The 25505-nt window shown below is 33.4% G+C and overlaps 1 protein-coding gene and 1 pseudogene across 3 annotated transcripts; both read right to left on the bottom strand.

Moving 5' to 3' along the window:
* Positions 1-1468: 1468 nt before the first annotated feature.
* LOC128183760 (uncharacterized) lies at positions 1469-4994 on the bottom strand (annotated as a pseudogene).
* A 5161-nt stretch (positions 4995-10155) lies between these two features.
* On the bottom strand, positions 10156-25505 carry LOC128183756 (DNA helicase B-like). 3 transcript variants are annotated; one of them, XM_052852911.1, is made up of 14 exons: positions 25183-25505; positions 24599-24671; positions 23487-23713; positions 22102-22429; positions 21312-21442; positions 20266-20432; positions 19461-19843; positions 18238-18390; positions 17155-17744; positions 16404-16476; positions 15846-16182; positions 15275-15436; positions 13822-14022; positions 10156-13077 (listed from the first exon to the last, which is right to left on the bottom strand). In XM_052852911.1, exons 3-14 carry the CDS (start codon positions 23707-23709, stop codon positions 11857-11859), a joined length of 3969 nt encoding a protein of 1322 aa, XP_052708871.1. In that variant the 5' UTR covers positions 23710-23713; positions 24599-24671; positions 25183-25505; the 3' UTR covers positions 10156-11856. The 3 variants fall into 3 exon arrangements, with proteins under 3 accessions (XP_052708871.1, XP_052708870.1, XP_052708869.1); XM_052852910.1 differs by lacking the exon at positions 25183-25505 and having other exon boundaries at positions 24599-24999; XM_052852909.1 differs by lacking the exons at positions 24599-24671; positions 25183-25505 and adding an exon at positions 23831-24145.

Genomic DNA, 25505 nt, shown 5'->3' on the forward strand with positions numbered 1-25505 from the left:
CTTGGACATCCTTTCAAAGAATAAATATATTTTGTATTTCATTGATTGTTGTTTTCTTTATTCTTTATTACCATGCATTTAGAAGTCCGTGCAACGCGAACGCCTCGATCGGAAAGCAACCGACCGTAACTTTTTCAACCGGTATATATACCCCAGTGGCAGTAAAGGAGCGATCGAAACTAATATGGCGACCAAATGCTTTTATGAATTCATGTCAGCTTTAAGCTGTCGAATTCCTCTCTTAGCAATAAAGCGCAGTCTATTTTCACCTCCATCAAAACTGCATGTATTAATGTAACATATGACAATAATATGCTTCTTCTTACTTTGTCCTTATATATTCAATACCATATGCAACACAGAGAGTGTAATTATTTTGTACGCGTTTGATGCACGTTTGACAAGGTAATCGAAATTTTGTGGATAAATTCAAGGGCACAACATGATTTCACCTTACAGCCCAAATATGAAGGTAGAATATAACAGCCGTATGAACCCCATACCCTGACATCGTATAAGAGCATTCTCATGGGCGATTTAATCACATGACATCTTTTGATTGGTTGTTCCTGTGGCTACACCCATTACCTTCAAATTGCATTTTCTGTGTAGACAACATTGAGGAGGTTGTGTGGTCGGCAATTGATCATCTCCAAAACTTAGCAAATCATTTCAAAATTCCTTGACAACAAGGAGAAGTCGCAAGATTAAAGCTGACATGCATTCACACGAGCATTTGGTCGCCATATTAGTTTCGATCACCCTCTAACACCCCTGCGAATGTTTTTTGTCATTTAAATTCAAAACACGTGGTTTTATTTGACCCTTTCAGTTTCGCAGTGGAAATCGCGTCTCGTGTTGATAGTCAAAATAAAATCTAAACGTTTATTTATTTTAAACTTTATATCCATTAATTGGTGGAGAAAATGAGTTCTAGAAATAAATGTGACAAGAAAATATAAGGTTTTTCCTGATGTTGCAACAATTAACATGCTAAGTAGCGATCCCCCTGAAGGATTAATTTTCGATCCGCGCCTGACCTAGTAATAGCATCAATAGTGAAACAGACTATATTATTTTATGCAGAATGTTTCTTAAAAATGACTCGATATACTAAGTTTTTACACTAAACAGACACCCATTTTTTTAAAAACCATGGTATTGCCCACCAAAAGCATCAAACAAGGCTATGATTTTGTAAAGCAACCCAATGTTTATATTTTCAACCAGTTGAAACAACCAGATTTGTTGAACACAAACGATAACTCTATTCTGAAAATCATCGTTTAACTTAAATAACGGCTAGTCGATGAAATAAGACATATATCTTATAGATTTTCATGTATTTACATAATTTAAAGTAGGATATGATATGAAAAACGACCAGTACTTACGTATTTGGAAAATACTACCCCAACAGTGCGAACACTTTTAATTCCGCTCGATATTTTAGCTAGTCCACCTAAAATTTAAAAATAAAATTTTCTTCAGTAAACTTGCAAAACCTTGTTTCTTTGTCCATACCTTGACTAGAACTAAACAGCTTTTCATTGGTTGATGGTTAATAAATATGCAAATCATCTATATATGTTGGTCAAATTAAATTGGCCTTGTGACCAAAGGGTAATAACTCCTACTCTTTATAATAGTAAAATTACCTATGAAAGACAACTCCTCTTTTTATAGTCTTTTTCAAATGTAGGAATGATCCAATCTAGTTGCTGCGTCTAAAATAAATGAAATACCCGTTATGTGTTTTTTTTTTAAATAAAATGTAATAATATTTAATATAACCCAATAGATACATTTAACATTATACTACCTTTAAAGAATAAATTTCCGTCCTCAATGTCTTTGTTTATTTCTTGTTCCGTCAAGTCAAACACACTGCTGTCTGTCTTTTCTTTATCGTTCCAATACAAAACCTGAAATATTTAAATAATTGTAATGTCTGTCCTTATGAAATGATATTATGAATATTAAAATCAAAAATTTAATCATAAAATTCATTTTTTATTTTTTTTTTAATATGACTATGAACACACACACAAACATTTATACACAAACACTGACGTAGACAAACAAAAACATGAAACATTGAACAGTTTACTAAGTTTTAAATATCTTTTGGATTCAGTGTTAAACTTAATTACTCTTTTATTATTACTATTTTATTAAGTTTACATAAAATTTAGTAACATATGAAATTGATATATATCAAAACACATTAAGTAAGTAAAATGCTCACCATTGTACCATTCATGATTAATGAATTATATATCTGAGTAAATATGCTATAACTTTTAATGACGTTTTACATAAAGTAATAGTAATTATTTGTATTGGTTAGGGGAGTAGGATGCCATTTACACCATTTTTGTAAGAATCATGCAGTGCAATTTTGTGACTAAATTACTTTAAAAACTCCATTAGCATGGCTTAATATTTTCCCCTCCCACTGAACATCTTCGCCATCTTCGGACCAGGTATGTACAATCTCTCTACTGAGCAGGTCCATGGGAGAAAAGGAGGTTTCGCAGACAGGCGTTTCAGTATTTTCTTTACGTAAATTCATTAACATTAGCAGATTGTTTCTCAGTGTTCCCTCGTCAAATAGTTTTCCTTTTTTGCTAAAATTTAATAAATGTTTATGTTGTTTACTAATTTGAAATACTTTCTTATGGATGTTAATTTGTTTTTTCAAGGATGACAATCTGTCTTTTTTGGTTTTAATTTTTTGGAGTTCACTATCAATTTTACTTTCAGTGTCCCACAGTCCTTCTTCTCTGATGTGGTCTATGACTTTGTCAAGTTCGTCTTCTTTTTTCTTCTTCTTTCTTTTTATGTCCTCTTGTTTTTCTTTTAAGTTCGTGAGGTGTTTCCTTAATAAAGTCTGTTTTCTGTGTTTCTCTAAGGTCATAAATGTTCTGTTTTTTTTCATGGTTTGTACAGTGATTTTTTTTTCTCTTCCTCACTTTTGTTATTGAACCATTCTGAAGTTTTGTTGTTAACATATAATAGTTTACTTTCCACAGTATTATTTGATGACATTGAGGATGATTGTACATGATAATCAACCTGTCCCATCAACTGTTCTACACAAATATTGCTTGTGGGACAGGATGAACACTTAAAATCTAAATTCTTTTGTACATTAAAATATTTACCATCTTTTAAAAAATCAGCAAATAGTTTTTCTACTTTGGTTTTCAACACAACACATAAACGTTTGATAAAAACACATGTTAAGTCATCATTAATAGGATATGTAAATAAAAATTCAGAAACAGTATCTTCTAATTCTGGTCCTTCAAATAGTCTAATTTTCTGTCTTAAAGCCAATATAGGTTCTTTTGCACATAAATCTAATACATGTAAAAATCTTTTAAAAACTGACCCCATTGATAAAATATTGTTCACCTCCATTGTTTTTAACCAATATGGTCCTGTTAATAATTAACATAAAATACCAAGTGCTCTTAAAATTGTTAAAATACATTTGTTTTGTAATGATAAAACAATAACATTCTGGACAAAATTAAAAGAACTCTTTGATGATAAAATGTATTGAAGTAAAAGTTTGTGTATAAAAAAAGTACCAGCAGCATTATAAAAACAAACATTAAAACGATTTCCTCTTATATTCATTAAAGGAATTCTATCAATGCCCTGGCTTTTAAAATATAAATGAGAAATGTTTGGATCGCCAGTGCCATCTTTAAAAAAAAATTTGGATACACACCTTAAAATAAACATGGTAAATGGCTCTTTAGTAGAGCTGGTGTGTCCATCAAAATTAATATTTAGCTCTTTTTCAATATGAAAAATTTCTTCCAAACAAACCTCAGAAAATTGAAGAAGGGGATGTACTGAACATTTAAAAGATTGAACATCATGAGATATATCTTCACATAAAATATTGTTAACCTTCTGTTCTGTAGAACTCCTATCTGTCATAAAACATGAAACAGAATTAAAAATTTGATCTTTCTCCCTCTCATTATTGACAATATCATTAAAAATCTCATTGGTAGCACTCACATACGTCTCTCCCTTCCCATCACTCACTTCTCTCACACCTGCTGTCAAAACTTTCTCCCCAGTACTAATTTGAACTGCATAAAAATGATGTCCTTTTTTTGTAGTTGCATCTCTATGCATTGTAATGTTACTACTGTTTAAAAGTTCTTCATTCAAATGACATCTACTTAAAACACCCATTTCACTCGTTAAAACAGACGCAGTGCTCTTACTTGGTAATTTGTTTACACTTATATTAAAAATATCTAAAACAGCTTCTAAAACAGGACCAATATGGTGAACACCAATATTTCTACTTCTAAAAAAATAATATAGATTTCTTAATTTATAATTATATGGACAACCTTTACCATTTTCTTTAAAATCTAAAACTTTCTTTACATGTACATAATCATCTTCATCTGCTACAATGTCATCTTTTTCAGCGATCAGATTGTCGATTTCACATTTGAGTTCTTCAATATAAGTATTTAGAGTGTTGCACTGAACTCCTTTGTCAACTTTATTATCTTTTTCTTGTTGTTCCTTCCTCTTATATACATTCACTTTTTCTTCCAGTTTCCTCACCTTTTCTTTGGTTCGTTTCATTTTCTGGTTAATTTCTTTAATTCTATAGCCTCGGATTTTTTCCTTAAGTTTAATATTTTCCTTCTTGAGCTGGGATATGATAATGTCTTGTTCAGTTCTTGTTGTTATTTTTTCAGTGTCTGTTTCTGACGGTACACATGTGCTTGCTGGTTCTTTATTGGTTTTTGATGGACATTTGAATTCTTTCCTCTTATATTGCTCATATATCGATTTCTTACTTATAGATTTATTGAGTCTTTCAAATTCTTTGATAATTTTTTTGATTTTCCAATGTAAGCTGCTTTTATTTATTTGACACGAATCGATGTGCAGAGTTTGGCAGATTTCTTTATGGACACCATTCATGGAACCATTATGTTTTTTATATATTTGAACAACCTTTTCATTGGTCATAGACATTGTGATAACGTGTGATGTTATAGAAAAAGAATTTTACCACATATACGCTGTTTGAAGTTAATAAAAGCATAATTCATTTGTGATGTGACGTACACAAATACACATAGACATAGACAATGTACAAATACGTAGACACACAACATAAAACACATATATCTATATCTGTAAAATTAGTAATGTAGTAGGAATTTTTTTAATCCATCAAAAATTGTTTAATATTTCTGTAATGAATAGTGTACTTTCATGAAACATATAGAAGTTTAGCTTCAAAACATATGCATATGAATGTTCAGTTGTACGTGTACTACATTTATGAAAATGCTTCATACTACATGTATCATACAAATATTACAAGATATTAAATAAATTGACTTACATTATATGGAAAATTCTTTTCTTGAAATGGAAACTGTCCTTGACAAGCCTAAAAGAACATACAAATATTAAAAACAGACTATAACAAGGGGGAGGTAATAAAATGCAATTATTGATATAGGGAAACGTTTAAACTGTTATCGCAGAAAAGCGCAGCATTTAAAAAAAAAATCTTTCGCACGGATACGTAGGTATATATTAGTAGAAGTTCATATGATATCCAACTAATTCCAATCTATGAGCAAATAACTATAAACTGTAAAAAATACATCACTGGTAACGAAAACAATAATTGTATTTTACTGTCACAAATTGTGTTATCCAAATTTATTTCACTTTAAAAGTATACAAACAAAGTAAACATTAGTCTTTATCTATTCAACTCATTAAATCCAGTTGTCATTGTTCTAATTTATACTTACAGATAAAATTTTTGATATCGCCTATCGTGGTCGTCTCTGACAATCAAATATGGCCGTCAGGTCACAAGTAAGAGTTACCGTTCTTACAATAAAATGGCGTTAGCTGGACTAGCTAGATCATATTTCACAGGAACTAAACAAATCTCGCTCGGGGAAGTCTCGTGAACTTTCATTCGAGCACCTCTGGATTTATTACATACTTAGCAACTATAAAGAAGACATTCCGAACATATTCGCAGGGATGTCCAATGTCACTGGATATATATACCGGTTGAGAAAGTCACGGTCGGTTGTTTTCCGATCGAGGCATTCAGGTTGTATGGACTTCTAAATGCATGAACTACACATTGTTGTAAAATGTTTGTGGTTAAGAATAAAGGAAACAACAATCAATGAAAAGCAAAATATATTTATTCTTTGAAAGAATTCCAAAGGTGTTCCTATTATTTTGCATACATGTAGATAGTGCTGCCTTACTTCACATGCACATCGAACACGTGTGTCGTTCATACAGGGTGCTTATGGTCAGCATCATCTTTTTGAAAACACCGGCGGCACTGCATCCAACACAGCAGCTAAATGATAGTTAATCCAAGAAAGTAACAACGTACATGTAACATCGTTTCCATCGGTTTCTACAAAAACGCTGCGTTTCTAAAATCCATGCGATTATTGATATTGCTCGATCTGCCAGTGTGTGGTTTGCGCATGTGCGATGTTATAACATACACAGGGAAACGGTCTACAATTATCGAGGATTTTTAAAGTATTTGTGCTTGGATTTCACTCTGCCTTGTTTCGTCGTTCATTGGATCTTCTTTGCCAGTGCAGCTGTCATATTATTTTTGTTCAAAACGTGTTTCTATACGTCTTTCCGTCCAAGATAACGTGTTAGGTGTATGAAATACCTGAATGGGGTGAAGCATGAATAGTGCCCTTGGCTTTATATAGGGGTGTGAAGCAATGAGCAGAACAATAGAAATCGACAATTAATATGGCGGTAGTCGGAGATGAAAGGGAATTAATGCGTATTCATGAATTCATATCAGCTTTAACAATATTTTTTCTTGAACATGATTTAAAAAAGCCATAAAACAGTATCAAAATGACAATTGCAAAATACATTTAATACCCAAAAAGATGGGTACCCATCAACAAAGTAAATGTGAACACAATAGGGGTTGAAATCAGTAAGTTCTACGTCATAGTACTGTGGTTTTATCAATATTGATTGAATACCAGTTTTCATGGGCTTTCACCTTCGCAACTTCGCACTCTCATATCTTTGCCCTAAAGGCGAAAGTGCGAAGGTCGAAGTGGCCCCTTCGGAGCACTATCATACACAGTTACGTGTAAATAACTAGTAAAACATACATTCAATCAAGAGTTTTTTTTCAATATTTCAAAGACAAATTTTATCGGTAAATTTTGTGAGTTGGATAAAAAATGAGACCTCAAACTGAAAAGTAGTGTTGATTATTTGGTTTACACGTACAAAAATATGTTCAACAGAGTTCAAATTGTTTTATTTATCGTTTCTGATATTAATGAAGAAAATGAAAACCTGTACAAATTTTCATTCTCAATAAAATGTTTTTTTTCTACACATTCAACACCTGGGCCTTCTGTTGCCAACAACAGTAAAACTCCAGATTTGGATGAACAGAATAAGAAGGAAAGACAGGAAAAGATGAAAGAACTAACTGGGATTGTTAAAAAGCTGAAACTTGAGATTTCAAAAATGGAGCGTGGTCTGCATGAATTAACTGAATGTTACAACACCACAGTGTAATAACTGAAGTGTACACTTTTGGGTAGCGCTGTTCGTCGAAGCGAGTAAACAATTAAATTGAACACGTGGCTCTGCAAACAGTCGAAGAAAGAAGTGTCAGTGTAATTTTAATCAAATAAATTGATCAATGGACTTAAAAAGCTTCTGGAACAATTCAATATGTTACAGTCATAAACTGGCAAAAGTATAAAAGTTGTATATATTATTTATGCAATATTATTTTCAAGTGAACATTTTGATTATCAATATTCAGGGTCACACTTCAAGATTGAAATCCTTATATTATGTACAAAATACAATCATTACAAATAAATTAAGCTCAGCTAAAGGTGTGTGTGTGTATATATATATATCAAGAAAAAAAACTTGCTTCTGATGCAAATGCAAATAAAAGTAGAAAAGATCACCAGAGTATCACGAGCTGTGATTATTTCATACTGTAAGCGTAGCGCAAGAGCATTTGAATTTTACTGTACGGTTAGTTCTGTTAAAGCATTGTGAAATTTGTTTTAGAGAAGTTTGGTTTCGGATGGTAAATTAACTCATCAGAATATCAGTGGCACTGGCGTCGGAAGCAAATTGAAAGTGGGGGGGGGGGGGGGGGCTAGACTACATGTAATCCTCAGAAATCTTGCAGAAAAAAACCTATTTCCCAAAATCATGAAAATCCTAATCCGTGGGGGGGGGGGGGGGGGGGGGGGGGTAGGCTTATTACTCTAACTTTCTCAATTTTTCAAGGTTAATTAACGAACAACTATATTTCCGGCGATAAAAAGTAGGGGGGGCGGGGCGGGGGGCTAAACCCTCTATGATGCCTTGTGCCTAATGGTTAGGTCTACATTTGCAAAAAAAGTGGGGGGGGGGGGCTAAGCCCCCCGGTTCCGACGCCTATGAGTGGTATGAACGGACTCTGTAATTGTAAAATCGTTTCTTATGTTCACAGTTATATCATAGTTTCTAAACGTTTTTGACTTTTTGTTACTTATTAGTTCTTTTTTTAATTACTGTTTCTTTCATGAGAACTTCATACTATGTCTGTCTGTCGGTATGAATGAATGGGGTGATGGGTTTATAAATGTAGGAATGAATGTGTTCGTGTATATGCTAAACAACAAATTAACTTACAATTTATAATCATATGACAAAAGTCAAGCTTATTATTTATTATCCAATTATCCTTTGTATTGTATACAAATATATCAATAATATATCACTCTGTAAACTGGTAAATTATACTTTATACTATATTCTATGATTATTTTATAACACCACTTCTTGACTTTGTATTTTTGAGAGGGTTTATATAGGCTTTGCCTGTTGCCTAATCCATTTGATTACTCAATAAAATATGTTTTAATTAAATTATGAAAATGATTTTCAATGATGAAAAACAAATATTGTTGTTGCAACCTCCCACCCCCAAATAAGTTGAATAACCCAATACATGTAATCATCACAAATAATTTGAGAAAATTATAAGGCACAAAGGCTGTTAGGAGTTAAACGAATCCCCAATTTAGATGCTTGTGGTCATTTGGTGTTTGGTACATGCTAGTTACCTCCAAGAAATTGCAGGTTGCACTACAGTATTGAATTTCACAATATATTATTATTTTTTGTGTATGTGTTTAAAAATTACCACCCACAAAACAGTAATCAATCATTTTGCCCCGTATTATTACGAATGCTAGGGAAAACAGGATCTCCTCATCTTCATGTAACTGAGAGAATTAGATTATTTTCAATGTTACGAAAAGTAAGTTATTAATGGAATAATATTCATTATTATAATACCAAAAAAAAACGTTTAAGGGGGAGGGATTCTTCATGAAATCAAGTAAAACTAGTTTTTGTCACAGATACCTTATATTGTTTTCAAAGATATTGGGGGATGTTAATTTGTGGGCAAAGGGTCCAACAAAATCCACGAGATTGAACTCCAAAGAATTTTATGGAATTTTATACATATAAACGTATTTGTGTCCCCACCGAAACCCCTGGCACAACCTCCCTGGACCCCACAGTCAACATATGAGGGAGGATATCCCTATGAACCCCTTTCCATGACATTTATATCGTAACTGAACATTCTCATTGGCTATATGTCATTTGACATCTTTTGATTGGATGTTCCTGTGGGTACACGTGCACCCTTAATATATAAAATGATTACCGCACCTTTTATAAACAATAATGAGGAGGCTGTGTGATCAATAATTGATCATCTTTAAACTTAAATCACATCAAAACACCTTGATTAAGTAAAACTCAGTTTTATTCTGGCAAATACGGTAATTGAACAAATTTGGTATTGATTAATGATGCCTCTTCATATACTATGTAAATATATAGTGTAACTTTTCTGTAAGTGAGAAATACTGTACAATGGCTGCAGCCATCCATCTAGCCTTGTTAATATCACTGTGAATGTGTACATGTTCAACATCATGGAATCACTAGTACATGTACTACAGTCAATGAAATACATAGTACAAATTTTGTAAACAAGTATAAACCATGTAAAACTTAAAGTGACTCTTTTATCAAAACAATAGACAACAAGAAACAAATTAAGCATGCATAAAAAAAACGACTGCACACCATTTGCTTTTCTGATTATAACATTTCACATACATTCTCTCTGAGGAAAGCTTCAAAGCATTGAGTAAATTAAATCGTCTAAACAAAGTAATGAGATCTTCAAAATAGCTTGCAGAAATGACAGGTAGTTCCTTTTACTTACGTATCATATAACAGACCGCTTTCTGGCGGCCGGTAATTAAAACAAGAAAAAAAGGGGCCACATTGATCCACTGAAAAACAATAGCGATAACCCTGATCAAATCAGCTTTAAGGTGGTTTGGGACATCTCCATATTGTGACATACTTCCTTTTGAAATGATAAATAAAATTAATTATTTTCTAAATTTGTTCTTTCTCAAAATTGTTATCTAACAGCAAAGAGCAATGGGTTAGAACTTGAACTACGAATATGTAGGTCATGTGTTCAAATCCCGCCGAGGCTTTTACATTTTTTTCCTTTTCAAAAATTTTTTTAACATTTTTTATGGTCAAATATTGTAAAATTTGAAAATTCTGACTGGTGAAAGCATTTTATTAAAGATTTTCTCTTACTTCTATGTACAAATATGACCTCCATTCAGGCCATACCCTACCCCATAGGATCATAATTTGAACAAACTTGAATCTACCCCTCCTGAGAATACTTCCACACAAGTTTAAGATTCTCTGGCTAAATGGTTTTTAAGATGATTAAAAAAAAAAAATTCTCTATTTATTCCTATGTAATTATTCAACCCCCATCCACTGTGACCCCTCACTTCCCCAGGGGATTATAACTTGAACAAACTTGAAGCTACACTATCTGAGGATGCTTCTACACAAGTTTAAGCCACTCTGATCAAATGGTTCATGAGAAGATTTTAAAGTTTTTTTTCTTTATTTACTGTATGGACAAATAGTTATCAGAAAAGCTCACTTAAGCTATTAGCTCAGGTGAGCTGAAAAACAGCATTTTTCCCCATAGAATAAAATACTTTGGGTTTCTACAATTGAATAACTAATAGTAGATTCCCGAATATCAATCAATATAATTGTTAAAATAAATGGGGTTTTTGTTGGTACAAAAAGTAAGTTTCATTATAAAGTAAGCTTCGCTATTTTTTGGTAGCATGATAGAATTATAAACACACACTTGTTTATAATATCTTTCCATGCATATAATTCATATAAATGCATTGCAAAAAAGTATCGTGTAAAATTATCACATTAGCAATATTTTTCTTGAACATGATAAAAAAAATCCATAAAACAATATCAAAATGACTGATGCAAAATAGTTTTAGTATCCAGAAACATGAGTATTCATCAAGAACAAAAATTATGAACACAAAAGGGGTTGAAAAAATGAGTCAATTCTACATCATAATACTGTGGTTTTAATCATATTAGTTGAATACCTGTTTTCATGGATTTTGTTGTTAACTTAATCCACAAAATGAAAAGGATCAATAAAGTGCAATTGCTAATACAATATTGTTCTGAAAAGATCACCGGCCACTTTATGGAACCTTGAAATTGTGATTTTCAGTAAATCAATTTATAATATTACTGGAATAACAGTAATGTTAATGAATTGTCTCTCTCTCAAAAAAAAAGGACATAAAAATTCATATTGAAGTTCTTCTGGTTTTTAACAGAATACTAGTATTAATACATCTAATCTTGTGACATGCTGAGATTATCAAGTTTCCTACGCATAGGACTTGCTAAACTTTGCAAGCATTCCAACTTCAACTTTTTTGGAGTTACCTCCCCTCTTGAGCACTCTTCATTGTTTCTTTTCAATGGACTTGGTGATAGTGAGGATGAGAGGATACTTGGAGAGTTCCTGCCATCATCTCCACCATCAGAATCAAACAAGTCATTATCACCGGTCACAGACCTATGTGAATCAAAGTTACTACCATTTCCAATTCCACTACCATTGGAAAATTTCTGGATAGATTTAGAAGATACAGGAGAGAGTAAGCGTGGAGAAGAGGGTTCACTCCCTGAGTCATTAATGGGTGAGTTTTGGCCATTACTTCTCTGGAAATTAACAGTTCTCTCTGCTACTTCACACAGTCTTGACAATTCCCCAATATCGTCATCATCCTCATCAAAATCACAATCAGCATCATCTGTCACTTTAGCAGTATTCCTCTGCTGACCTTCATTTCTGTTATTCTTCTTCCGCGGAGAAATTTCAGGTAATCTGTCTTGCTGAACAAATCCTGAATACCTATTCTGTTTAAGACTTGACTGAACGTTTTCTTTCTTTATCATTCCATTGTCTTCAACATCTTCATCAGGACTTTGAGTTGCATCAGATTCACATCCCTCATCATCCACCTTTGGGGCCTCACCATTTCTATATCCATCCTCTCTTCCACTGCGTAGAGGACCACAGTTTTCCAACAATGACTCGTTCCTGGCCTGTTCCTCTGAGATCAGAAGCATGCTTTCATCCACTTCTGACCACTGGCTGTCGTTAGAACTTTTATTTCCAGATGCCAACTCATCAAGCTTTGGGACTGGGCTTAAATTGCTGAACTTATTCAGAGTCTGTCTAACCAAGGGCGTAGAGGTAGCATCCAGACCAGAGAGCTTGGACCTCTGAAAATGTTGCTTAGAATTCGGCAGTAAATTTGGAGAAAAATTCAAAGGTCTTGGCCTGTACAACCCAGAGGCTGCAACAAAAGAAGTAGAGGGTTGCTGACCATGAGGCCCAGCCCTAGGGCTCTGAAGATCTAGTTTTCTGGGGGACAGAACAATTCTGGTAAATGTCTCATCTTCTGGTTTATCCATGGAGAAGCTGTTTGTCTGAGTGAAGGGAAGGGCATGGTCATCCGTGTCTTCAATAGACGCCTGCAAGGATTGGTTCAGTTGCTCTCGATCCTGAAAAAAAAACCAAGCAAATGAACTTCAATTCAACCCAGAATTAAAATCGGAGTTTCATCAAATCAAGCATAGTCATTATGCAAAATGTATATAGTTGTTTATCAAAAACAAAAGGTTTCTATAAAATCCTGGTGCAGTAATTTCTTTAGCTACATGTACCTTGACTTCAGTTAATTTATTTTAAACTTGCAGGTATCATAATAAAAGACATGCACAGGCTACAGACTTCCTAGATGTGCACTTTACAAACGTAAAGTATAATGCGATTGATTGAGAAAATTTGTGAGAAGTGTTTGTGCGAGCATTTCTATGATGCTTGTGAAGTCACAAATTCAATTCTAACAGTGCGATCAGTATTGATACACCCTTGATAATCACCAAATACATGTTGAAATCATCACTTCAAGAAAGGATGTTATCCCACATCCTTATATGTAAGATATAAACACACTATAACAGGAAGGTTTAAACACATTCTTATGGGCAAGATACTGTTGACCAGCTTTTATTCACGACAACTTTATTTTATGATTTACCGGTGTAAAACTGGTTCGCTGCAACTAGATCAAGAAGTAGATTATTTTAAAAATAAATTACAAGGGGACACGTAAGGACTGGTTCACGGTGAGAAACATTTGCGACGAGGCTCGCACGAACCTTGAAAAAAATTCCTTGCACTCGCATGAAAGTTGGTTTACAGTATGAACACAGACTTCAGGGTGAATAAAAAGATCAACTTACGGGTAGAATTTTGTTCAGCTGATACTTCAGACTTGTCCATCTCACGTTGGGTTTGGCGGCGATGGCTTTTGATAAGACAAGATGGGTGCCTAGTATGTGAACCTCCTTCTTGCCCCTCGTCACCGCTGTGTACACGTGCTGCCAGTTCTGCCAAGATACGCTCGATCCCAAGTAATACACCACTGCCCCTGTTTCAGATCCCTGGAATAAATCAATTTTTCAATCAAAGGACTATATATGGTTTGAGCCTAAAATGGCCCCTAAAATGAACATTGTCATTTCACTATAATTCTTTGTTTTATTTGTACACATATACATTTGAAGTTTTTTCATAATTTTCATTTTGAATTTAGTGCTCACAATTTAAAAATATGACATCATAAAGTTTACCTTTTCCCGCCATTTTTTCATTTTTAGCATAAAACAGCTTGTTTTGAGGCAGTTTTTCTTTAAGGAAACATTGAGCGACTGCTTGAACAAACAAAATATTTTCACCAAAGATGTATCTTTCCAATACTTATAATAAGTGACAAAAAGTTCGTTCTTGTTCAAAGAGTTGCTCTATATTTCCCATTCAAAAAAAGGTAAGAAAAATGTCAATTTTTGGCTGATTTTGATTGAATTATAAAAATAACGTCACTTCTGACGTCATATACTGCCAGTGAGTGCATATAAATCAAATAAATAGGTGAAAAACATATTTCATGTCAACTCTTTATTAAAATAACACAACAAATTAATGTACCTGAATCATTTTAAAAATAGCAGATTTTGGGGGCCAAATTTGACTAATATCATATATAGTTCTTTCACATGAAATTGCATGTACTTCCAAATACTGTAGATATCTTGTTTTTCGTGAGTACTTTATTCCGCGATTCAACTGTATTGCATCAAATTGTGAGAATATGAAATCGCGAGCACCAGATTTTTATCATAGTTTCTTTAGTTTACATCTGTCAGAGAAATAAAAGCAATATTTTAAAATTCACGAGATGTGCCTCTAGCAATTTTATGCTGTTATTAATTCCTCAGGTTTGATTAGGAATATACAGTAAGGGATCTCATGATTTAGTGCAAGTGATTATAATAATCATAAATTGGTTCCTTTGTTTAGGCACCAGTTTTAATCATACATTGGGAACCTGATATCGTATGTGGGCAATGAATATCTCCAAAATTTGTAAATAATCTTAGCTCATGGATATTCATTGCTGCATAAAGGTTGTGCATTTCTGTACATAAGACTCACAAAAATTGGTTTATTTAATTAGTTATAAACTGGCTAAAACTTTGAACTTTAATAAGTTCACATGTAGCAGAGTAGAAAAGGTGCTTAAATATAATACCACTTGATCATATAAGCTCTCAGAGAGTTTAAAGATACTTGAAAGAAGATAAAACTGAACAACTGAGACAACAATTCGTGCTCATGCACACAAAAGCTACTGACCTGGAAGGTGTGAATGGTCCTTGCCCAAGCATGCCGGATTTTACAGAATTTCTTCAGTTCCCTGAAGGAGCACCAGAACTCTTTGGGATCGTCTGGGTCCTCATTGGACAGGTACAAATAACGCTCGCTTTTTGTACTTTTACAATCGATTATCGTTTTGTCCTGAATATAAAAAATGTTTGGCTTTCATAACAGCAATCCATTATTGTATGAAAAAAAAAAATCAAATAGAAATAACTCTCACAACTCTTTCCATGTATGAAATTCATATTGATGTGTTTTTAATAAGTCTGATTCTTGATCAAAAAAGAATTATGTGTATTAACCGAAGATCCAGTTATTTTTGTGGTGATCTAATTTTCACTTTTTTTGCAATCACTTTCACAACCCAAGATATACAATACACAGAAATTGTATGATATTTGAAACATATTTTAAAACGCAAAAAGAATTGCACAAATAAAAAATTATTAATACATATTTACCAAATTTTTATGCATATTTTGTGACACGATAAAAAAAACCCCCGAATATATGCTTTTGTTTTAAGATCTGTATACAACAAACTTACCCCTTTAATGAAAAACACCTCCCCATTACACAAGCGAATGTTCTTTTCCTTTTTCTCTTCTATTTCGGTTTTTTGTGTAGAGTCGGCATTTGCCTCTTTTTCTTGATCTGCCCCAAAACTTAGATCCTCCAGGTTCCCTCCAGTTTCCTCTTCTTCCTCTTTCTTCGCCGTCACGGGTTTCATTCCGTTGTCACTCTCCTCGTACAGCGTGATCAGGCTGTTACGAGTCATACAGATCTTGTCCCCCGTCAGGAACATCGGCTTGTTGTAGCAGTCCACCTGGGGATGTTTATTGTAAAACTGCAGACAGACTTCGTTCACTATAGTTATATCTTTGCTGGAAAATACAAATTGGGAGAAAAAAATGAGACCCCCCAAGGAGGATTGTTGTAAAACTTCAATCAGACTTTGTTCTTTGCTGAAAAAATATGTAATTTCAGAGAAAATGACTCATGGTGATTGTTTCAAAAAGTCAGAAATTGGGAGAAAATGCCCCATTGAGCCACACTAGCAGAATAAATAATATGAAATTCCGGATATAGATAAGCCTTGACTTACTTTTTGAAGGCTACAAATTGTGAAGTCTTGTCATTCATCAAAGATTTCTCTCTTCTAAGAAGATTCAACACAGCTACAAAAGACAAAATGGGTCAGATTAAATAACATGACTTGAAAGACAAAACTACTACTGTTACATGTTTTCAAGTAAGAATTCTTTATTTTGAATTATTGGGACAAGAAATCAGTCCAAACAATTAAAATCTGCTGATCATACTTTTTTAGTTTAAGGTGGTATGGGACACTACATGTTGTGACATATTATTTATCGAAATAAACAATGAAATAAGGTATGTTTTTACAAATACTTTCTTTCCCAAAATTGCAATCTAACAGCGTAGTGCTGTGGGTCAGAGGGTTCACTACGGATTTATAAGTCATCAGTTCTAATCCTGCTGGTGGTTTTAAAATTTTCAACAATTTTTAAAACATTTTTTGGTTAAATATCGTAAAATTTGAAAATTCCAAATGGGTGAAAGTGTTTTAATTATAATGTACTTTAATCAGATTCCCATACCACCTTAACTGCACGTGTTTTGTTAAGCAGCAATTGGAAAATAAGATTGGACTATGTTACAGGCATTTCTGCATAACCTTATTTAAATAATAAAGACTGTACCCAATTCTTTAATACAAAAGTCCACTGGATTTCTCTGTGCATTCTTAAGGTATTTATAAATGAAAATGCATAATGTTGGTTAAAGCCTTAAAATCATGAAAAGTATATCTCTTCAAAAAAAAATTGAAGTACCTTGGTTGAGGAACTCTTTGCCCGACCCTCCTTCCACCAGGTGTAGCTTAAAATTCCTCTTTGGGTCAAAGACTGGGCACCTTTGCTTAGAAATCCTGGTGGCATTCTCAATAATCAGCTGAGACTCCGATCTGTGATTTGTTCTCAGTTCGACGGCACAGCCAAGATTCTGCAGACCAGAAAACATGTCCGACAGGAAGTTCCCTGGCTCGATTGAAGGAAGTTGTCGCACGTCGCCTAGCAACACGATTCTACGAAGATGAGACTCCTTAACAAGCATTTTGAATAAACTATGAAAAGTTGTTACGGCAACCAAAGAACATTCATCCACTACCAGTGTGTTGATATTCTTGAACTTCCATTCATCTGTGGGATTCTTTTTGAGATTTTGACAATGCCTCATATAGCTGAAAGTGACCTGATGCAGTGTATAACCAATGGTTCCTGCCCGCTTGCCCAGAATATTGGCAGCTTTGCCTGTGGGTGCTGTATAAAGAATTCTGGGAAAAGTCCTTTCAACTTGATTCTCTGGGGGCCAGTCAATATCTGCTTGTTTTTCATCCTCCATGCCCTCTTCAACATTAGGTGATCTGAAATATATAACACATGTATCATTATTTTACTCAAGTATATATTTTATACCCTAGTAAATTGCGACACTGCAAAATGGTGTGCACCATTTTATAATAATTCTATACAGTTCACATCTATTAATAAGCTTTTGTAATCTGTGAGGCGATTTTATCAGGATCATAATTCCTCAAATTTCATTCGGAATCTACAGCTATTTTCTAAACTAACAAGAGCTCTAATATTCACAGTAAAAATCATTACACAGTAAAATCGCTCGCATTTTGTTAATTTATTGAGTTAATTCCATATCATACTAGTGGCCTTTCATTAAGATTCATTAAACTCTTTCTTGTTCGTCACAACTTCCTGGAATTGAGAATAACAGCAATTAACATTGAATTTATTTCTTCTATCTTCGTGTATACATAAAGTTCTGAACAAAATAGGAAGCTCTTAGACTTGCAATAGAACACATTTACAGCAATTGTTACGATGAGAAAATACACATACTCTGGTCTGGATTCGCAGGATGACATCACCTTTGTGACAACTGTTGTTTTGCCACAGCCACCCTTCCCAGAAATCACTACAACAGGAAGCTGAGTCAATAATTTCGCTGCCCTAAGCTGATCTGGGTCACTTCGGATACCATCAAACTTATCACTACAATTATAATGTAATACAGTCAAACTTTGTTATCTCAAACTAGATAGGACTGTTTAAAAACTTCAAGATAATCAAGATATCGAGGGTATAATACTTAATCAAAGTACTGAAGTACTGTCGGGAGTTGATTTTATTGATTATTATCAATATCAAAATCAACGATATGTTATGCAAATTTTTATAACATGAATTCTCGAACTTTTCCCACAAGAATTTCGAGAAAACCCCATATGAATCATGTTGTGTAATATCTAAAGATAAAATTAATTCCATCAAACTATGTATCAGTAAGTGAAATGTTTCTAAAAATTGTACATGTCTGGATCCAAGGAATATTGAACTCTAGTCTCGTTCAACCAGACGCTCGGCTGTCTCCGTTAATCTCCAACTACCAAGAGAGACTCTCTGCTTGTCAGAGATTTACGGAGACAGCCGAGAGTCTGGTTGAACGAGACTATATTGAACTCTAGCGTATGAATACATGCAACTACAAAAAACAATTGAATTGTTCGTACTATATAATTTCTGACTGTTTTCAAGGTATTTATAGATACTTTTCTTTTGAAAAACAATGGTACAGCATACAGTACACCGAATTTATCTATTATTTTCAAGATCTACTTCTTGTCAGTGGTGATGATTTGTGCTTAGGTCCAAACACTGTTTCACTTTCGGTTTGCCAGAGTAACTGCATAGGAGAGTTGATTAAAATCAACTCCCAAAAATAAGTGGTTGGGACTTAAAAATCACTTTGACACATACATTGTATTCAAAATATCAGTGTTTAATTTAGATATCAAAGTTCAATTGAAATGACATTTTTAAAATTTTTGACTTTGAATAAATGTGCCTGATATTGGGTAAATACATATATCATCAATTAGTTGTCATTTCATAAAATGTGAATCATTTTTCAATGAAAATAAATCAATAAGTCCACAAATATTTTTAACAACCCAAATATGGTAGTATACATGTATGTGCACTTGAATGAGCAACAATGAGACAATAAAGAATATATACATGCCGACTTTTAATGTATGCACTGAAAAATTCTGAAAACAAACCTATCAAAATCTACATCTAGAATCCACTGGTTTTCCATTTGTTCACGGAAGAGGCGTGTCACCCCCGAGGCAATAAATTCCTCCGCCTTATACAGATGGTAAAGAAATATCCAGATCACGCCTTCTATTGTCACCTCCTTTACGACCTTATTTCTCTTTAGAAAACTAATTGCCTCACTGTAATCTGAAACAAGTGTCTGTGTTTTTTCCCGAACATGGGAGCTTCTTATGCCAGTGTGGCCTTTCTTTGTCTGGGCCTTCAGGAAATCGTAAATCAACAACCCGTCTTTGTAAGGCTGTTTGATTTGCTGATCTAGCCCCGATTTCTCGTAATGATACCACTGCGCTTCACAGCCTACGATGTGATGATCCTTGCTTAAAACCTGCATAAATTGAACCAGATTTGATTTTTTTTGTGTTGTTGATGAGTACTTCCCCCTCCCCCACCACCCCATGCCCATTCAATCTTTTTTCTTCTCAAGTTAAATAATGAAATGTCGTGTGTGTTGAAATGTTTAACATTGCAAAACCTGATGAACAATATCTTATTAATAATATGATAAAAGAAAATATCAAAATTAAAGATAAAACAATCTGATATGTGAAGTTTTATACTTTTATAACTACATGTATTTACACTCAAACCATCTGACAATGTTTACAATTTCATCCCATTAAATCTCATGCATGTTTAATTTGATAAATTTCTCACAGCATAAGTGATTACAGTACATCTTAATCAGGCTTCTGTCTCTCTCTCTCTCTCTCTCTCTCTCTCTCTCTCTCTCTCTGCTTTATTACCCACCTGTTTAAACCCAAACACCCAGGGCCTCTCCTCTAAATCTCTCTCCAGAGCCTTAACATCCTGCTCCTCCATATGGATCATGTCCAGGAACTGCATGGGTAGGAGCTGGGGTAACAGACTGAACATTAAGGGACATTCCAGGGCCTTGTATACAAGCTGGGCCTCTTCTACAAAAGATGAGCATTGTCCATTAATCAGTGGAATGTCTTAATATACAATTAATAACATTCATTCTTTTACTACAAGTACTTTCTTCTGCAATTCTACAAATTATTATGAAAATATATTTATGCTGATATTAGATCTTCAAGTTTAATTCGAAATCCACGTGTACAGTACATGCTTTACATGATCCAACTTTAACCAGGAAGCTTTGAAAAAATGCTGGGCCTATTTGATAGAAGATGGACTTTTATCCATTTGTCAGTGAAAGCATGAATGTGCTATATACAGTTATATGTAGGTTCCAATTTTACCATAAAATGACTAACAATTAACATTTTTTTCCATAAAAATGGAGGGGTCAGCTTTAATTAAAACAACAAAAACTTTACTTTTCATCTCTTGAACATCTAAATAAAAAAAACCATCAACCAGTCCCAAACAAATTAAACACCTAGAGTGTAATGGAGAAAAAATGCCCTTAAAATTTATTTGGAATGGTCCCTTCTTTTAATAGCTGACACAGTTAATTCCTTGTATCATCTTATATGTACACATACTGTATACAGGGTTATTTTCATCCAGTGTAATTTTTGCCCTTCAAAAATACTTGCAAACAGTTTCGTCCTTTCATGAATTCGCCCAGACACAGTTTAATTAAAAAAGATACATGTAATTTGACACATTGGGGTTTGCCCAGTCTTAAATTTGCCGCTGACAACAAGGACGAAATGGGTGAAAATAAAACGGGGGCGAATATTTCCCTGTATACAGATAATACTTACCGGTAATCCAAGTGTGACATTAGGAAGAGTTGGTCATTAGACAGCATATCCTCCAGAAATACATTTTATTAAAGAGCCATACATAACCCAAATACTAACCATTGGATTCTATCTCAGCCTGAATAACTTGAGCCATTTCTTTCTCTTCTTCGGGAAGGTAGTTTTCAAATTCCTCCAACATTTCCTTGAGGTCTTCAAATGTCATCATGTTTTGTTTTCCCAAATTGTTGCTGGAATGATAAAGTGTCATTGTTTAATTTAAATCAATATCCAAGAAATTTTTTTTTATAGTTTTCTTTGAAAAAATATTTTTTGAAAAAATAAGTATAATTTAAAAACTTCAGAAAGGCTGAATATACTGCCAACATAACCTTTGTGTCTATGTAATTTGTAAAATATATGACCCATTGGTAAGGGTTGGCCCTAAGGGCCAACATGAATACAGTATGGATCAATTGTCATCAACTAACTCAAAAATACAGTGTATACTAGTATATAAATAAGAAATTTTTTTACTTCAAGCATTATATGCATTACACTATGATATACATTAGAAAGCTCATTCCATATTCTACTTAAAACTGCAAAATGTTGCTTATCAATGTCAAAACAAAGCAGTCTGATTCAGATCAAATTTTCACAAGCTATGTTACCTTTTATTACAGGTAGTTGAATTAATCAACACAAAATAAGGAGCAAATGCTTAACTTTATATTAGCCCAATCTTACATAATTGTTTAGAACAGAACTTAGCTAGGATAAGTCTTAAACCAAATAACCACTAGTCTAGTAAATGAATTAAATTGGCCATGACAGTTAAAGTTCTACAAGGAAAATGAAATGAGTTAACAGTAAAGAAACTACCAAATGTCAATTATATAGTTATTACCAGACAAACTTGTAAAACTTTTCCACTTCTGGTGCCGGGGTGTATTCCCTGACTGGATTTCGTGGTTTCCGGTTGTTTTCCTGTTCTTCGTCGGGATTCCTCTTTGGTAGTGACATGAGCTTGTTGAGGTATTGGTAGACCACATTGTTCTTCATCACCCACTCTCTCTCCAGAAGCTGGTAGGACAGGGCGCACGAATCAGCGCTGTACCAGATGCGGTTCTTCTTCAAGTCCGTCCTCAAAATTTGGATCCTCCACCAGGGATCCGTCACGTGAAATCCGGCATGGACATCGGTCTGACGCTTTCTACTCTGGTCAACCAAGGTGCCTGTAATTATTATACTTTACATTTCGAAACTCTTGTAATAAAATAAAATTTTTTAAAGGGACTTGGACACGATTTGAGATCGAAAAATTTATTTTTATCATTTATGTATAAAATGGTTTACTGGTGCATTTTAAATGATTCACCAAAACATTGAATGTTAAAATCAAGTTACAAGCGAGATACAGAGGTAAGAATTGATTGTTATGTAAACAAAGCTCAAGTCTTATAGTTGTTTTCAAAAAATGTAATGTAGAGATTTACCATTTCTTAGACAAAATGACATGTAAAAAACAATTTAAACTAATTCAATATTTTCATAAGTACTATTATCACAAAAGAAAGTTACATTTGATTGAAACTTACACCAATACAACCCATGTAAAACCTGACAATATAACACATGTAAAACATGACAATATAACACATGTAAAACATGACAATATAACCCATGTAAAACATGACAATATAACCCATGTAAAACATGACAATATAACACATGTAAAACATGACAATATTCGAGCTTTGTTTACAAAACAGAAACTATGAATTCTTTGTCTTGTTTATAACTTGATATTTGACTTCCAAATTTTGACATAGCATTATAATCCTCTATATTTATCATTATAAACATTGAAATTGGAAAAATAAAATTTGAAAATTTTAAGTCGAATCGTGTCCAAGTCCCTTTAAACTCATTTAACAGGTTACTTGATCTTCTAAATCTTTGTGACTTTGGTTTTTACAAAAATATTCATCTAAAATTTGAGTAAAAATTAACTCCCCCTCCCAATATTGCATCACTTGTTCTATAATTTTGCTTTGAAAATAATCTTAATGATTCTGTTATAAATCTAATTGTCTTTGATAATTTCTATACATAATAAATACAAGATATATATGCAGTCTATATATTTCATTTTTACCCTTAAATTTATGAAATTTCAAAGTGAATCAATGTATGATATAAATCATAAAGCTTGATACCAAGTAAGATACAAGTGTACCAAACATGATACATTTCATAGATTTAATGTTTGCTGAAAGAAAACCCTCACACCTTTGATTCCCTTCTGTTTCGTTCTCTTGAGGAATGTCTTCCCTCCAGCTGATGTCGACCTTATTTCTTTGAAGCTGAGCATCTGGAAATCATCCTCCTCTTCCCCTTCACTATCATCTGCATCTGTCTGGTCAAACGGTCTGAACACCCCACTGACGGTGTTCTGGAGCTGAACCCCTCCTCCTGCACCATTCCACATGTTCCAATCTGCACCATTCTTCATTTCACTGTAAAGGAAAATGTACACTTTGTACTCAAAGCCCTTAATAGTAACTGAAGCAAGCTCAGGAAGTTACGGTAATAGAAATATATATAATATGTCTGGTTGAAAAAAATCCAGTTACCTTGTCTGTACATTAAGTAGCCAAGTGTCAGTAAGCATAACACCTTGGATATGGATCAGTGGTTTTTATTTTATGTGTGAAATATGGGTAAACGAGCTGTCAACATATTCCATAACATGTCTTGTCATGTTTCTACAGAAATAGTCAAGTTTGCACGAAAGCTTTGGGAAGGTAATATTGTTATGTCAGCATGATCAAATTGATATAAACTGTAACTAACCTACCAACCATTGTAAGTTTACACCATAACATGAAATCAAAATAACAGAGGTCAACCTTCTCTCTTAATTATTTTATTCTAAGTGTGAATAGAAAATGCCACAGAGTCATGATATTTCTGATCTGTTATTTTCGACTTGAGAAAAAATTTTTTAAAAAAAGTTAAATTAATGTGTAAAAAAAGGGGGGAGGGGAGTAGTGCACGGTCCTTTCCATAAGCACAATGGGCACTAAAAAGTTATTATAAATATACTGTATGACACTATGAGCTTGTTCATACCATATAATCATAAATGATATATTTACAATAATTCCAGTGTCTGTGAGTGACAAGCACCTGTGGCTAAATCAACAGTTTGTGTCCAATCTGCAAGAACTTAACTAAGCAATAAGGATATAAGAAAATATTTTTGAGAATCACATACACATTTAGACTTAACTTAATTAATCCATTTATAATGGTTTGTCGGCTAGAATTTACACAGTAGTCATCACTGTAATGCAATTGTTTGTAAATATGAAACAGCTGTAAACGGTCTCTGCATTTACCTGTTTATACGTCGTATCAATTACGGTCAGTTCTTGTTTACATGTATTCCACTTTTCACGTATTCATTGTGTGCTACATAAGAGTGAACGACAGCAATATTATTATATAATCATTACATTGCTTTGATTTTGAATGCGACTTCGGACTTGGTGCATTCTTCAATTTCCGCGAAAATCTGTAGTCCGATCCCGATCAAATTGAAATACTATTCTAGTATAGTATTTTAATTATTAAAGCAAGTTATCATTAAGATTTGAGCATTGTCATATAATAATGATGCAAAATCTTCAAAAAATTATACGCAATAAAATTTTCCAGTAAGTTTAATATTTACAAACAGTAGACTATACATGTACACATATCGTTTAGAAAACTTTGTACAAATGTACTTAGCAAATCGTGAAACCGTATTTATCTAATAAACTATGTTTACATATTAACGGTTTACAGATATAAGGATCGTTACTATACGTAGTTAACTTTTTCAACTGTGAAACTATATGTAATAATATTTTTTTAAATTTTGTACACTGATGTACATGTACATGTATTTTCTAATGAACATAATCTTTGATATACGTACCCTCATAGAAGCCCTTCCGTTTTTAGCTCCGTCCCACATTTCAAAGCATTTAAAATACACAAACACAATTAGGTAAATTTTTCCTCATTCGGCCACAGGCACCTGAAGTTATATATTTTTCTCATATAAAAACATATATACCCTCTACCTAACATGAAGTGTATTATTAGGTATACGTAGAGAGTACCTATATTTTTTTGTCATAATAAAACGTCAGGTGCCGCGATGCCATTATTCAAACAACCTTGGTCATTTTCATTTCAAATACATTTCGTCAAAAACTATCACTACGAAAGAGAAGAAAATGGTTCCTCACTGCACTA

Source organism: Crassostrea angulata, chromosome 5 (genome assembly GCF_025612915.1).
Source record: "Crassostrea angulata isolate pt1a10 chromosome 5, ASM2561291v2, whole genome shotgun sequence".
NCBI classification, from domain to species: Eukaryota; Metazoa; Mollusca; class Bivalvia; order Ostreida; family Ostreidae; genus Magallana; species Magallana angulata.

What these genes read in the sequence shown, in the direction of transcription:
- LOC128183756 (XM_052852909.1), bottom strand. Translation starts at nt 23,868, where the DNA reads ATGCTTACTGACACTTGGCTACTTAATGTACAGACAAG. An exon ending in GAAACAGAAGGGAATCAAAG is followed by an intron (nt 22,430 to 23,486) that starts GTGTGAGGGTTT and finishes TAATAATTACAG; the next exon opens with GCACCTTGGTTGACCAGAGT. An exon ending in GGACCATTCACACCTTCCAG is followed by an intron (nt 14,023 to 15,274) that starts GTCAGTAGCTTT and finishes GATTTATTCCAG; the next exon opens with GGATCTGAAACAGGGGCAGT.